The sequence below is a fragment of the Neomonachus schauinslandi genome, chromosome 15, assembly GCF_002201575.2.
Source record: "Neomonachus schauinslandi chromosome 15, ASM220157v2, whole genome shotgun sequence".
NCBI classification, from domain to species: domain Eukaryota; kingdom Metazoa; phylum Chordata; class Mammalia; order Carnivora; family Phocidae; genus Neomonachus; species Neomonachus schauinslandi.
In genome coordinates, this window is record NC_058417.1 from 13,126,599 (window position 1) to 13,141,395 (window position 14,797).

General features: G+C 53.6%; 1 protein-coding gene across 2 annotated transcripts in view; it reads right to left on the minus strand.

The window, feature by feature from the left end:
• TRPV3 (transient receptor potential cation channel subfamily V member 3) overlaps positions 1-13,597 on the minus strand; it is a 32,597-nt gene extending 19,000 nt beyond the window's left edge. For both annotated transcript variants that reach the window (XM_021703905.1, XM_021703904.1), the window contains exons 1-6: positions 13,497-13,597; positions 10,990-11,110; positions 4,700-4,804; positions 4,486-4,572; positions 3,585-3,739; positions 2,647-2,823 (exon numbers count right to left, since the gene is read on the minus strand). In XM_021703905.1, coding sequence (XP_021559580.1) covers positions 2,647-2,823; positions 3,585-3,739; positions 4,486-4,572; positions 4,700-4,804; positions 10,990-11,108 — 643 coding nt within the window. In that variant the 5' untranslated portion in view covers positions 11,109-11,110; positions 13,497-13,597. The remainder of the gene's footprint in view (positions 1-2,646; positions 2,824-3,584; positions 3,740-4,485; positions 4,573-4,699; positions 4,805-10,989; positions 11,111-13,496) is intronic.
• Between the last annotated feature and the right edge of the window lie 1,200 nt (positions 13,598-14,797).

The following is a 14,797-nucleotide window of genomic DNA, read 5'->3' on the forward strand; positions in this document are numbered from 1 at the left end:
TGAGGAGGGCACATTCTGCATGGAGCACTGGGTGTTATGCACAAACAATGAATCATGGAACACTTCATCTAAAACTAATGATGTAATGTATGGGGATTAACGTAAGAATAAAAAAATAAAATAAAAAGAAGAAGAAGAAGAAGAAGGTTTCAGGAGGGGAAGAATGAAGCAGGGGAAATCGGAGGGGGAGACGAACCATGAGAGACGATGGACTCTGAAAAACAAACAGGGTTCTAGAGGGGAGGGGGGTGGGAGGATGGGTTAGCCTGGTGATGGGTATTGAGGAGGGCACATTCTGCATGGAACACTGGGTGTTATGCACAAACAATGAATCATGGAACACTACATCTAAAACTAATGATGTAATGTATGGGGATTAACATAAGAATAAAAAATAAAAAAATAGGGAGGCCTGGGTGGCTAAGTTGGTTAAGCGACTGCCTTCGGCTCAGGTCATGATCCTGGAGTCCCTGGATCAAGTCCCGCATCGGGCTCCCTGCTCGGCAGGGAGTCTGCTTCTCCCTCTGACCCTCCCCCCCCCCATGTGCTTGCTCTCTCTCATTCTCTCTCTCTCAAATAAATAAATAAAATCTTAAAAAAATAAAATAAAATAAAAATTAAAAAATAATTAAAAAATTTTAAAAAAGGCAAATTGCTAAAGGTCTTTAATAAAATGCTAAAAATGATAATATTTTAAAAGTTGTTTTTGGATCCTCTTAGCAGCATAGGAAGGAAATATTAATTAGCCTCTGCCAGATGGAGGAACTGAGACTCAGAAAGGCAAAGTAACATGCCCAAAGTGAGGAAAAATGCTCTCCTGGTGGTGTTGTAGTCCCTTAACCCCCTGGCGGCAGGGAGCACCCATCCAGGACACTGAAGGGGAGGTACCAGCAGATACCATCAGAGGGAAGAATAGGGGGTTGGTTTCTGGGAAGACAGAAATAAATGGCTCCTCCCACCATGCAGAGAGAGAGTGAGTGCTCACAGCCCCCAACAAGCCCACCAGCAAAAGACAGAGTCATGAAAGAAGGAAGTGATAAGGGGAGGCTAAGAAAGAAGAAAAGTAAGGAGTTGCAGTCAGGACAGCAAAGCCTTAATAGTAACCTTCATTTATTCACTCATTCAAAAAACATTTATTTTTTTAATTTTTTTTAAAGATTTTATTTATTTATTTGACAGAGAGAGAGAGATAGTGAGAGCAGGAACACAAGCAGGGGGAGTGGGAGAGGGAGAAGCAGGCTTCCCGCTGAGCAGGGAGCCCGATGTGGGACTCGATCCCAGGACCCTGGGATCATGACCTGAGCCGAAGGCAGACGCTTAACAACTGAGCCACCCAGGTGCCCCAAAAAACATTTATTAAAGACCTCTTATGTGAGACCCCAAGGGTCCCAGGGAATTCACTATGGGCAAGACAGACTCCATCCCTGGCCTCAAGGGGAACATGCTGCTAGAAAGGGGTTTAAGTCCCTGTATACTGACAAGAAGAAAGGAGGGGACAGAAAGGGACTGAAAAGGGAGAAGAATCAAGACAGGCAAGCCTAAGGCACTGGCCTAAACCTCCCTGGCTAAGGTCTAGTATCAACTCCCTAGTGACAGGCTGAGAACATTATATATAGCTCATCTGGTTTTTCTCTTTGCTTTGGCTACCAGGGAGCTCAGCATGCAGTTCAGCACTCAGTTGTAGCCATCATCCCTGGATTCCCTTGCTTCCCATCAACAGTGTTGAGTTTTCACAGTCCTTTACTTTTTCCAGTATATAATAAAAACCCTTGTGAAAGTCTGCAGTTTAAATAAATAAATAAAAATAAAAAGGACTTTGCCCCATGAGAAAAGTTGAGGGCCAAGCTAGACTACTCCCTGCAAAGAGCAATGTTTAGTGCCCCCTGGCATATCAGCAAGATAGCATCCAGTCATTCCTGAGCCCATCATTTTTGCACCTCGTTAGAACCGAAGAGGATGTTTACTGAGTCCAAAAACTCCAGTGAGGACACACCTTACTGATTATTCACAACAGATTTGCCGGGCGGGGAAACACTATCCCAAATGTGGCCTCCCTGTCCCTCTCCAATCCACTTAAGAGAGAAGCCACAAAATTGAGACCCAGATGGGGCGGTAAGTAATAACAATGATGGTGACACTAAGACTGGCCGTGTTTTGGCCTCGCCCAGCTATCTGACAGCATCTCTGGCCGGCTTCCCACTGCCCTGATAGGCCAAACTCATTCCCATCTCAGGCTCTGGCCCTTGCCCTGCTCCCAGTCTTTCTCATCATGCAGGCCTCAGGTCGAAGGTTACCTCCCTGCTGATACACTCTAAAGCTGCCCATCCCCAGTCATTTTGGATCACATTACCTTCTTCTATTTTCTTTTCCTAGCATTTTCCATCTAAAATTACTTTATTTAAAGCAGTGGCCTATATCTGTCTTGTTCACTACTGTGCCCCAGTGCCGAAAACAATGCCTGGCATGTGGCAGTTAGCTCAAAACTCTCTGCAGAACAAAGGACGGAAGTGAGGAGTGCCTGCTATGTGGTACGAAAGCAGGCTCAGTGCTTAGGGCCCACGGTGACAGCAGGGGCCCTGTGTGGCCTGGCCCCCAGCCCAGCCTCAGAAATCCCTGTCTGCACAGCACCTCCCACAGGCAGCATACCTTTGTAGGCCTCCTCTGTGTACGCAGCGTTGATGAACCTGTCCAGGATGTCATTGTCCTCGGCAAAAGCCAGCAGGATCCGCACAATCTCCTCGGTGTTGGGGTTGATGTTTAACAAGGCCTTCATCAGGCAGGTCTTCCCCGTGTCAGAGGCCGTCAGCTTGTGCATGAGGAAGTCTGCGGACAGGGTCACACAGGATGAGCCGCAGGAGGGGCCCCGGCTGCCCCTGGCCCTTCCAGCCCTGAGGAGGGGAGGCCAGGGTGAGAGGGCGGCAGCCTCAGACCTCCAGACCCTGCTCGGGCCTCCCCCACTGGCCTCCTGGAGCCTCTGCTACCTACTCTCCTCCTCCCTCTCCAACTGCTCTTCCCCGAGAGCGTCATCTAAGGCCTTTTGCTCTTTGCCTTCTGCACCTGCTACCTTGGAGGGGGCAGTCTCACCCACTGCATGCCTTCCCACTGTCCACCTCAGTGCTGATGCCCTGAAGTCTTCAGCCTGCCTCCTCCTAGTAGCCTACATCCCCTCCCTCTAACACGCTACGCCCCGGGCCCCGACACAGCGTGGGACCCACCATCCAGCAAGTGGCCAATGGCGCTACCCTGGACTCCTCTTTCTCTCACTTCCCTTGTCCTCGATTCCAGCCAGTTCCACTGCCGAGGTCACCTTCCCCCAGCTCTTCTGCTGTGCTCCCAACGCTGCCTGAATAGCACCCTTCTCCAGTTTTACACCTGCCCTCCATGCAGTGGCCAGACCTGACCTTCGCCTGCCTAAGCCCTTGCATGGCTCCCCGTTGCCCTCGGAGTCAGCTTCAAAGTCCCCAGCCCAGCATTCTGGGCTCCTCACACGCCCCCCTCATGGGTGGTTGTGGGGAAAGGTTGACAGCAGGAGCCACACGGGGGCCCCCAGCCCTGCGCTCTCTCTGCCGGAGCCAGCCACTGACCAGCCACGTCCAGGCCACGCCGCCGCCTGCAAAGCTCTTGCAGCTCCCGCAGCAGCTCCAGCAGCTCCTCCACGCAGCCCTCCGACACGGCTGCAAAGATGCGCTTCTTCAGCCGCTTCTTTTTCCGCCTCTGCTCTTCCTTGGCCAGGTTTGCACTGAGGCCGGAAAGTATTGCCAGTTCACCGGGCGGGTACCACCAACCTACTCTCCCCTCCCCCGCCGGAGGCGCTGCGCCTGCGCAGAGCCGCTCCAGCCTTGGCAGCCCCCGCGCTGTCCCGACGCCCCAGGCGCTGTCCATCAGCGCTCCAGGCCCCTGGCACCCCGCACGCCTGTCGCCGCGTGCAGGCTTCCCTCCCAATCCAAATGCAATCACGATTTTTCAAAATACATATTTGGATACACAGAGTGAAGTTGACTAGGAAGGACAATTAATAGCGATTGCCTTAAAATGTATGAGATTAGGGGAAGGGAAATCCCACTTTAATCTTTTGGGATGTTTGCATTTTTAAACTCCATCTCTTCCTGCCCCCACACTCCAAAGAGACAAGCATGGTAATGCATAATTTTTTGTTTGTATGTGTTCTTGCAAAATGCACATGATGCTTCATGGTTTATAAGCATGTATTTTTAATGTACTTACATGGGATTGTGTTATAGTTCTCCTTCTCTTGCATACTGTTCTTTGAATGCTTATAATGAATGGGTAATACTTTTTATAGTTTATAAAATGTAATACTCCCCTCTCCCCCCAAAAAAATTCCTACATGCCACAACCAGAGGTCCAGACGTTTGTCCCAACCCCCAGGAACGGAGGCTTCTTTCTCTTTCCTGGGTAGTGATGCCCATGCCTCTGTCACCCACCGGGTAGACGCAGTGAGGGGAAGGGGAGGGCCAGGCTGACCTGGGACTGTTGGGATTGGACGGGGTCTCTGTCACATCGTCCTGAGGAGACTGTGGTGAGTCCATGTCATCACAGTTGCCAGAGAGGCTGGAAAGGAAGAGAGAGAGAAACAAGTTTAAAAGAGAGAGACAACCAGGCCTGGCCATTTGGCCCCAGGTGAGTCGCTGCCCGCCCTGGAGCGGAGGTCTGGGCTGGCACGGGGGCCAGTACTCACCACTGCCGGATGTTGGAGTCCATAGGCTTGGAGAAGATGGGGGGAGAGGTCTTGGAGACAATGGGGTTGGGATCGAACCCTTCTATCTCCAGGAAGAAGTGTGCACTGTGGGGACACCCAAGCAAGGCCATTAGAGCTGGGGCTGGGACCGTCCACCCGCGTGCCCTGCACCCTGCTGCTGAGGCTGCCCAGCCGCACAGCACACTCGCTCTCGGCTGGCTCCATGCTGGGCTCCGTCCCTCATGGCCTCGTTCAGCCCCCACAGCAGCCCTCTGGGATGGGTACTGCCCCATCGCCGCGCGCAGGTGGGCAGGTGGAGGCTCTGAGGTCAAGCTACTCGCCTGAGCTCACACAGCAAGTAAGTGGCAGAGCCTGGACTCAAAGCTGGGTTTCGGTGATTCTAGTCACTAAAAATACTGAGAGATGAACCCAGGGGTCTCTGCTGGGGTGGCCTAGCATCTGAGGGGGACTTTCCTGTCTGCAGCTGCCTCCAGGTGCGGAAGACTCACCAGAGATGGGGACATGGCAACAACGAGAGCTACAATTCCCCATCATCCCCTGCAACTGTCCCTCTGGCCTCGGGTCTGAAGAAGAGCCCTTTCAGGAGGAAGTCCCTACATGCTGGCATCTACAAGGGCCTTTCCTGGTTGCCAGGACACATTCAACTCCCTCCGATCATCTCTTGTACTGTTGTGTCAGCACAGAAAATAGTCAGACCTAGAGCAGTGAGGGGATGTAAAAGTTCAGGGGACAGGGCTAAGAATCCTCATCAAGAAGGAAAACTCAGGAAACCACTTTGGACAGTGGGTGTGAGGAGCAGTAAAGGGGCAAGTGAAGGGCACACTTTCTCCCAGGGCTGGAAGAGAGACATGGGCCCAGGGCCTGCGACCTGACTAAGCCCCAGGGGAGGGGACAGACTCACTGCCTGATCAGGAGATGAGACACACACCCAAGATACGACTCCCCAGCCAGACACAGCCCTGGCCTCACCTTCAGAAGCACCCACAAACACAGACACGCATGCTCTCAGAACCTACGGTCACACACTCAGGGACAAGCCTTCCCATGACAGCCTGGATGATGAGCATCAGGAGGAGGGTCGGTTGCAGCGATACCCCCCACCCCATGCTGCTGCTTCTTGCTCTGTGACCTGGCCGGGGATAGTGGCCTCCTGACCAGCTGGTCTCTCTCATAAGTACCTTTGCTGCCTGTCTCCTTCCCGTGCCCAGAAGGATCGACATACCCCCTCCCTTTCTCACAAGACCACAGAAGAGCTCCCAAAGCACAGTCCCAGCCACATCAAGTTCAGAAGGGTAGCAGGGGAGGGATTGTGGCCCCATTCCATAATGAGGGAACCAAGGCCAGGATGGAGCAACACTCATCCATGGTCACCCCCCAAGGATAGAAACCAAGTTGGACAGAGAACTTGACTCTTGATTCCAGGCTCCCAGTTTATACCACTATCCACGCTGCTGTCCCCTCAACCCTCTGGGTCTTCTTCCAGCCAAACCAGCTCTAGGGATTAGCTGCAGGTGCAGACTGCCCAACATAGCCACTTCCCGGGATGGGCAGGCATGAGGGAATCCTGGGCCCTGCCTGTCCTCTCCCTCTCCTCTCCTCCAGGCACAGACAAGCCTGGAAGCCTCAGAACAAATCCAGAACTGGGGCATAAGTGGGGTGGGTGACAGGGCTGGCTGGCACATTGCCCTCACCCTCCTATCTTCTGCCCATCAAGAGGAACCTTCTGACCTGACCTGAAATCAAATCCTTCTTCCAAAAGAGAAGTATACCCCTGACTGGGAGCCCAAAACCTGGGTTCTAGTCTGGCTCTGCCTCTGCCTCCTGGGTGACCTGAGGGTGGAGAGTACTTGGACCAGATGATTCTGGACTCTGGAGCCAGGACAGCTCTAAAATCATCCACAAATGGACTGTGCAGCTGAAGTGGGCATCAGAGGTCATCCAGTCTGATGACTACTCCCAGCATCCTTGGAGTGCCCCAGAAATGCCACCCTAAAGTGTCCCTACTTGTCTAGGCTCCTTGATAGTGTGCATCTACTCAACAAAGACTTATTGAGCACCTACCGTATGCCAGGCGCTGTTCTAGGAGATGGGGATTAAATGGTGCACAAATGGGCAAAAATCCATTTGAAGAGCTATTGTCCCAGTGAATTGGTCAGAATTGGACCCAAGGATTGGACCAGGTCATAGCACAATGAGGCCATTGCTTTCCCTGCTCCAGACAACACACTGACCTTCAACTGTAAGATCCTCAATGGGAGGAACCACACCTGAATTGTCCTTAATTCTCCAGAACCCAATGCTTCTTCTGACACTCAGAAGACTTAACAGAGGAGCAGAACATGGGTAGGTAATGTGTGAAAGAAAGGAAGAATGGCTGGTCAGATAGATGGACAGATGAGTTGGATGGATGAATAAGATGGATAGATGGATGCATGGATACATGGAAGGATGGATGAATGGATGCATGGATGGCTGAGCAATGAGTAGTTGGATGGGCATATTGGTGGATAGATGTAGAGGCTGGTGGAATGAACCAATAAGCAGACAGACCAACACAAACCTCAGGTGACTCCCACTGGGCTCTCTGTTGTCCAAAGCTCTCATCTTTTTCTCAGTCTTGCCCAAGAAGTTGAGGAAGGGTCCTTTGCCTCTCTTCCAACTCCTCTCCTTCTCAGGGCTTCCTCCCAGAGGCCAAACGGGCCTCAAGAATGGACTAGGAAACCAGATCACAACAGCATCTATCTATTCCAGGCCTGGGAGCCAAAGGGCCCGAGGGAGTGGAGGAAATATATCCTCATCTCACCATGAAGTGTCCTTCTTTGTGTGGAGGGACTGTGCTGAGCCACCAGGACACTTACTCATCAACTCGCTCACTCTGTCTCTCATTGTCTCACCTGCTCCTGCACTGACCCACCTACTTACTCAAAAACCACAAATATGCTCTGTGTAGGAAATGTTGGAAGCAGGGAAGGAAGAGATGACCCTTCGGGACCCTGTCCTCAGAGATCTGTGGCTCGGGAAAATCCCCAGAAGCAGAGAGGGCAGCATGAGAAAAGCTTCTATGGCAGAAGGCAAGGACTATGTCAGAGGAAGAAAGTCTTCAGTGGCTGGGAAGGAGAGTGGTGAAAGCCAGACTGGAAAGATCCCTGACTGTGAGCAAGGATTCCTGGGACAGGGAGCTGTAGACCATGACAGTCCATCCCACACATGCCCTATTTGCCACTGCACATGCTACATCTTACCTGCCACCATGACAGATGGTGATGTCTTGGCCATGTGACATCCTGGCTTCTAACCTGCAGCATATGCTGTTTGTTTACTCCTACCTTTGATCCAGACCAAAGGCACCTCACGGGTGTCATTAACTCAGGGGAACATGTAGCTCTGCACCATCTCTCCTTCATTTCTGTCCCTTTGAAGATGATGAACAATCCCTGAGCAACCCCAGGGCTGGGAAAGAGGCTGTGTGACCAACTACTTTGTCCCAAGAAATGCCCAAGTGCTCTGATCTCCAAAAAGCCAGCCCCTCCACAGGTTTCATCAGCCCATGTCTCCACCCCAGGGCATCGCCTTGCCCAGGGTCCAGTAAAGAGGCCACAGTGAGGGCGCCTGGGTGGCTCAGTCGTTAAGCGTCTGCCTTCAGCTCAGGTCATGATCCCAGGGTCCTGGGATCGAGTCCCACATCGGGCTCCCTGCTCGGCAGGAAGCCTGCTTCTCCCTCTCCCACTCCCCCTGCTTGTGTTCCTGCTCTCGCTGTCTCTCTCTGTCAAATAAATAAAATCTTTAAAAAAAAAAAAAAGAGGCCACAGTGGTAGCTGCTCATGAGAAATAGCATGATGGGGGCGCCTGGGTGGCTCAGTCCTTAAGCGCCTGCCTTCGGCTCAGGTCATAATCCCAGGGTCCTGGGATCGAGCCCCACATCGGGCTCCCTGCTCCACGGGAAGCCTGCTTCTCCCTCCCCCACTCCCCCTGCTTGTGTTCCCTCTCTCGCTGTGTCTCTGTCTGTCAAATAAATAAAAAATCTTTAAAAAGAAAGAAATAGCATGATGGTTCAGGAAAAGCTACAGGTCCAAAAATCTCTCCTCACCTAGACTTCTTGGTACCTTCAATCCCACTATTAGTACAGATTTCCTTACTGGTCAGACTGGCTTTATTTACACTGAATTTTTTCTTTTCTTTTCTTTTTCTATCTAGGCTGAGTCCTATACTCAGTTTTGAGGGACATGCCCAAATCTTCAGGGAAAAGTAGGCACTTGAGGGCCCTCAAAGAGCCGTTGGGAAGAAGGTGCTCCTGCTTCGTGAGACAAAGGTCACACCTCACACCCAGGCCGTTGGCTGTGTGAGGCCATAGGTAGAGCTGAGTCTAAGGCTAAGTTCATGAACAGGGATAGGCTCAGAAAAGGCATCTTGACTGTGGGAAGATCCTGGGATTTTCCTGAAGCCATGTCCACAATCCTCCCCTGAGGTCCAAACCTCCCCTAGGAATGTGAGAGGGCAGGGGAAGGGAAAGAGAGGCAAGAGGGTGCTCCATCGGGCACTTCTCAGACAACATTCACACCTGAACTTGGGTTGTCTCTCCTCATCTTGCTCCTCCTCCTCTGATGTGCTCACGTCAGAGATGGCCCCATCATCCATTCAGGTCCTCCCACCAAATGAAGGGGATGTCTCTCGGTTCTCCTTCTCCCTCCCTTCTCATAGTTGATCCTACAGACCCCATGATCCCGATAAATTTCTGACCTGACCCCTTCTTCTCCATTCCTGATCACCCAGGTTCAGACCTCACCACCTGTCACTCAAGCTTCCCAAGAGCCTCCTGTCATCTCCCTGCTCCCAGCCTCCCCTCCAATCCATCGTCCACATAGATCACCCAGAGTATGCTTTCCAAAATGCAAATCTCACCATGCCCTCCTTGTCACACAAAATCCCTCTGTGGCTCCCCACTGCCCTCAGGTTTGTCCAAACTCCTTAACCAACCCCCAAGACCCAGCCCCAATGGGATTCATATTCTCCAAGATTCCTCCCCCCACCCAGCCCTTCAGTTACACAGATCCTCCCTGGTCCCTGCCCCAAGCCTCTGTCTGGGGATGCCCTTTCCCTGCCTCTCCACCTGCCATCACCCATTCGAAACCACCTCATCCAGGAAGTGCCCTGAGACACCCTGCAGAGCCTGCAGGGTCAGAATGACCCACCCCTTCTCAGACCCCTCCCCACCTTGTTACTGGGACACTTCTCACATTCTTCTGGGTGCCCTTCTTACCAGACTGTGAGCAGGGATGGGCATTCTTTCTCTCTGTGTCTCCGTCTCCCCGGCCTGGGCCCCGGTGCACAGAAAACCTCAGCAATTATTACTCACAACAACAGACAGAAGGGAAAACACTGATCTCACCTCTGGCCCAAGCCGGGGCCTGGGATGGGGCCAGAGGAGGCGAGGCAAATGAGCTGAACTACACCCGGGGCCCATCTGGGTCCAGTGAAGCACAACCTGTGGTGAAGAGGGGCATTTGGGCTTAAGGGCACCAAATCTGCTGGGGGGCTGGGGGACTGCCACGGAAGCAGCTCAGGGGCCAGGAATGACCCTAGAGAAATACTCTCCCTGCTTTGCTTCCTCCACACCCCCAGCTGGGAAGTAGTCATAACCATCCCAGCCCTGCTCGGTTCCCAGGGGCCCTTTGGAGGGACAGTAACAATGACGATGATGAAGATGAAGCTCCAAGTAGCAAAACCACTATCCACACTAGCATGTACAGGACGCCAGCAGCGTGTCGCCCAGCGCGTTGTGCTGACGATCCCAACAAACGATCACCCTGTGAGCCAGTGCCTTTGCTGGGGTCCCAGTTACACAGGTGGTGTTAAAGAGCTTGAATAGCCTGGCTGGGCGCACAGTGGACAGGAAAGCCATTGGTGCACGTGAAAAAAGTAGTCACTTGGAGATCCAGGCTACCTGAAATTTCTTTTGGCTCTGTCTAAAGGATGGCTCCAGCAATCCCTTGCCTCAGCCAGAAGCCTTCCTGAATATCACTGCCTCAGTGCCTCCGACCCCTCCAAGGAGGCCTCCCTGATTATTCCCATTGTACTGACTTTCCCAGCTCAGCCCCCTGAGTATGTAGTGCTATCTCCCCAACCTCCCCCCGCTTATACCTAGTTGGGCACCAGGTCACCCCGGATGAGACTGAGAGTCTTGTGTCCACCCGGGCAAGGGCTCCCTGAGGATGGGCGCCAAAATCCCTGATGTGCCCTCACAGCACAGTGCCCAAGCCTGCCCGTCCTACCTCTTCTTGGTGGGGGTGATCTCTGCTGACCTCTTCTCCTGCAGGATGGCAGGGTTCCCACTGGGGACGGCAGCTCTTCTGCCCATGAGGGGCACCATCTCCTTGGGGTGGGCATTCATGGCTGGAGCACAATCATAGCACAGATGCTTAGGTTGAGTGGGCATGGAGGAGCTTCAGGGGGCTTCAGACGCCCATGTGGCACCAGGTGGTCCCTGGTCATACCCCCGGGATGAGGAGCTCACTGTCTACCTTCCCTGGCTGCCAACTCTTCCCAGGAAGAGAGAGACTGTCCCCACAATTTCTCCTGCTCCCTGCTCCAGCACCTCTGCCCCTGTGCATCTTAGGAGAGCCCAACAGAGCTTTCAGGCAGAGACCACCATGCCCTTAGCTTCTCTCAAGACATCATCTCAACCCACCAATCTTCAGGTGGACTCCCAAGAATTAGTTCTGCTTTTTCCATGTCCCTATCAGATTTTGTGTTCAGTGATATCCTCAACAGAACAGGACTATCACCTCCTTTGTTCTAGACACTATGCTCCTAATAATACAACCTCTGGCCTCTTTGGTGCTTTGGATTTCTTACCACCCTGGTGGTCTCTGAAGCTTAGACACTGATTATCTTTGTCTCATTCACCCAGAACTGAGTGCAACCAGCCTTGTGGCCATCTGTCCATTAGACTCCCTTCTCACCTGAAGCAAGCAGCTGAGCCCCCTCCCCAGAGGCAGAGGAGGCAGCCGCTCAGTCCTGACCTGGTTTACTGATGCTCAGTACAGGCTGGATCCCTCTAAGGGGACCTTAGAGGTTTCTATGTAGATGAAGGACAATCCAGGCAGAGGGGACAGCCTGAGCAAAGACCAGGGGTCAAGAAAGTTAGCAAGTGGCAAGGAGCTGGTGTGGCTGCAGAGTCTGAGGAGTTCATGGGGACCACTGGCAGTGAGAGGCTCCAAAAGCAGGTAGGGCTCTGTTGTGAGGGCCTGGAATACCGGTGAGGAGTTGTAGCTGGTCCCAAGGGCAGCGGGGCCTGGGAGGGCCCTGGGTTACACAGGAGACGGCCATGTTAGAGATAGCACACTGTATGGGGGGTGAAGGAGACTAGACCATGGAGCTAGGAGAAGGGTGCTGTGGGGGCATTGGCATGGGGAAGGGGGGGCTGGCCATATAGGATGAGATGGACAGGGCAAAAAGGCTGCGTGGACAGGAGGTGACTCTGCAATCAACAGGGGCCATTCTCAGCTTGAGCAGCCCTCAGAGAACTCCCTCAGGGTCGTGGAGGTAGGGCAGGGGACAGATTTCTGTACGAAGAGCCCAGCTATGCAGGGTGGAGCTAGGGCCGCTGGTAATCCTGGCCCAAATAGGAAAGCTGCCTGGAAAAAGTATCGGGAGCAGTTTGTCTTCAGACTACAGTGAGGTCTGGAAACGGGACAGCTGCCCTCCCCAAAAGTAAGCAGCCCTGAGAGAGGAGGAGTTATCCAGGGGAGGGCTTTGGCCTTGGAGTGCAGGGACCTTGAGGCAGGGACCTTTGAGGAGGGGCCTTGAGGCCAGAGAGATGGAGAGAGAATCATGAGCATGTAGGTCCCTGACTATATCCACAGTCACAGGATGAGGATGGGTGGCCTTTACCACCTTCCTCAGCCCAAAGTAGTCTACGGACAGATAGGGCTAAAAGGCTGAGCTAAACCAAGAGTAAAGGAGAGGGATGGAGGGCATGTCTCTTACCCCTCCCCGGGCCTCTGTTTTCCCTTCTGATAAATGAGCTGAAAGGACCCCAAGGACCTTCGAGCTCTCACCCATGACAGCCGGCTGCTCCATCCTCCCTGCCCTGGGCCCATGAGTTGGGGCAGTCCTGGGAAGCTGGGGCAGGAGAGGTCAAGAAAACTCTGGGCTGGAGCTATAATTAGCAGTGATAATTGGCTCCCTGAGTCACCCCATAAACGCTGAATTCTCACCTGCGGGACTCTCTCACTGCCTTGCCCTCCCTCTCTGGGTCTGGGCTTCCCCGCCTGGGAAGTGCCTCCCAAGCCCTGACACTGGCTGGAAGACAGGCCAGGCCTGTGGGCCACAGGGAGCCCCTGCCGCCGCTGGCTCAGCCCCTGTGAGGAGCCTGCGCCTTGTCACTCTCAAGCTCTGGGCTACGTCATCTCATCCATCTCATCCGGAGCGCCCCCCTCACACGTCTGCGCTGCAGAACCACAGCTGGGGGCCTGCTGGCGGAGACAAGAGCCTCACCTTTGCCCCTTGGTGGTTGTGAGCCCTTCCCCCTCCCCAAGATCTCCAAACCTCAGGAAAGTTTCCTGGCTCCATCAGAACCTGTGTTCTGACACACTCACTGGGCCAAGAGCTCATGCCTCACTTTGCTTCTCCTGCTGGAGACCCGAGCTTCTTCCCAACTCCTCCCCCAAGGCCTATCAGCAAAGGGCAGTGTGGCCTAAAGGACCCCTTAGGTCCTCGCTCTGGCGTCCCCTCGGACCTTGGACAGCACTGGCCGCCATGTGTGGTGAGGACTCACCTGGTGTGCTCTGGGTGGTGGTGGCTGCCCGTGCTCGGAGATCACCGCATGTCCTGGGCCCAAGGACCCCCGGAGGGACTGTGGCTGAGGCGGCGGGAGGCTCTCATCATAGGCAGAGAGAAGGCTGAAATGAGGTGTCAGAGGCAGAACTGGCTGGGCCACCTGCCCTGGGCGTCAGGCAGGCCACACCCACCAGCCATAGCTGCACCGCCTGCCCACCCACATGCCCTGCCTGAGTCACCCCCACACCCACACAGCAGCGCAGCCTGGGACAGGGCAGGGGAGGCGGCAGGTGCCAAGGCCAGAGTTCTGGTCCCACCTCTTCTCTCTCTTGTATTTGATGCTTCCCATCACGGGCCTCAGTTTCCCCAACTGGGAAATGGGAATTACAATAGCTACTTCACAAGCGTGCTGTGAAGAGTCAAAGAGATCATGCTGGTGGGAGAGCTTAATGAATGGTCAGGTGCTCTGCCCTGAGCCCCGGGAGGACAGGCCACAGCTGAGCACTGGCCTGGTTGATCCCAGGGTGGCCAGCCCCAAGACTTGGTATCGGTCCTTCAAAGTCTGCGATCAGATTCTGTTAGAGACAAAAGAAGTCCCCATTCAAAGCTTACCACCAGAAATTACGCACTTCAGACCTTGGTGTCAGACAGCCTCACCCCTTTCTGGCTATATGACCTTGAGCAAGTCATTTCTCCCATTTCCTGTCTGTGAAATGTGCATAGTAAATCCACCTTGCAGGGGCGCCTGGGTGGCTCAGTTGGTCGAACATCTGCCTTTGGCTCAGGTCATGATCCCAGGGTCCGGGAATGAGCCTCACATCGGGCTCCCTGCTCCGCGGGGAAACTGCTTCTCCCTCTGCCTGCCGCTTCCCCTGCTTGTGCTCTCTCTCTCTGACAAGTAAATAAAAATCTTTAAAAAAATACATAAATAAACTTTAAAAAATAAATAAATAAATCCACCCTGCAGAATTACTTGAGAAAACACATAGAAAGGACTTGAACAAAGCCCAGAGTCCAGAATGAACGCAATAAACAGTGACAGCTATTAATTCTCACTGGTTTTGTCATCCCAATCCATCCCCCAGCAACCACCTGGGCCACCTGCCTCCAGGCCCACGTTGGGGAAGACTCTGTGCCCTCCCGCCACACGCAGGCCGCAGCTGTGGAGGGGGCGGAGCAAGGCTGCCACTCAGGAATCGCCCAGCTGTCCCGGCTGGCAGACAGGCCTGGGAGGGAGCCGGAAGTCTTGCTGACACTGACGGGGAGGGATTTCCCAGCTGCCCTCTGGGGCAAGTCCCT